The following is a 519-nucleotide window of genomic DNA, read 5'->3' on the forward strand; positions in this document are numbered from 1 at the left end:
ATTGATTTCAGAGAGGAAGGGAGAGGGAGAGAGAGAAACATCAATGATGAGAATCACTGATTGGCTGCCTCCTGCATGTCCCCTATTGGGGATCAAGCCCGCAACCCAGGCAGGTGCCCGTGACTGGAATCGAACCCGGGACTCTTCCGTCCGCAGGCTGACGCTCTATCCACTGAGCCACACCGGCTAGGGGGCCCGCTTACCTTTAATGCCTTGTTCGGTTTGGGATTAGTCGTCATAACCTGGGCACCGTCACCCGCACAGAACGGCCTGGAAATCGGAACTAGAAAACAGAGGACACAGAAGCCACACGGTCAGGTCCCGCTGGCCGGGCCGCCTGTGCCGCCACCAGTGACCGAGCAGGGCTACCCCGACAGCGGAGAGGCCCCGAGGAGGTTCAGCTCACCCTCCCTCAGTCCAGTTGCAGCACCCCGAAAGCCCGGCGGGCCCCCGCCCATCCTGAGGGGCTCCCCCGGGGCAGGCTCCTGGCCTAGGCGGAGTGGGGCCCCAGGGACCAGG

At 63.2% G+C, this 519-nt stretch overlaps 1 protein-coding gene across 1 annotated transcript in view; it reads right to left on the reverse strand.

The window, feature by feature from the left end:
• MAFK (v-maf avian musculoaponeurotic fibrosarcoma oncogene homolog K) overlaps window positions 1-519 on the reverse strand; it is a gene marked incomplete at its 3' end in the record, with an annotated part of 1,823 nt that overhangs the window by 883 nt on the left and 421 nt on the right. The window contains exon 2 of the mRNA XM_005883379.1: window positions 204-283. Coding sequence (XP_005883441.1) covers window positions 204-239 — 36 coding nt within the window. The remainder of the gene's footprint in view (window positions 1-203; window positions 284-519) is intronic.

This window comes from Myotis brandtii, unplaced genomic scaffold, assembly GCF_000412655.1.
Source record: "Myotis brandtii unplaced genomic scaffold, ASM41265v1 scaffold786, whole genome shotgun sequence".
Taxonomy (NCBI): domain Eukaryota; kingdom Metazoa; phylum Chordata; class Mammalia; order Chiroptera; family Vespertilionidae; genus Myotis; species Myotis brandtii.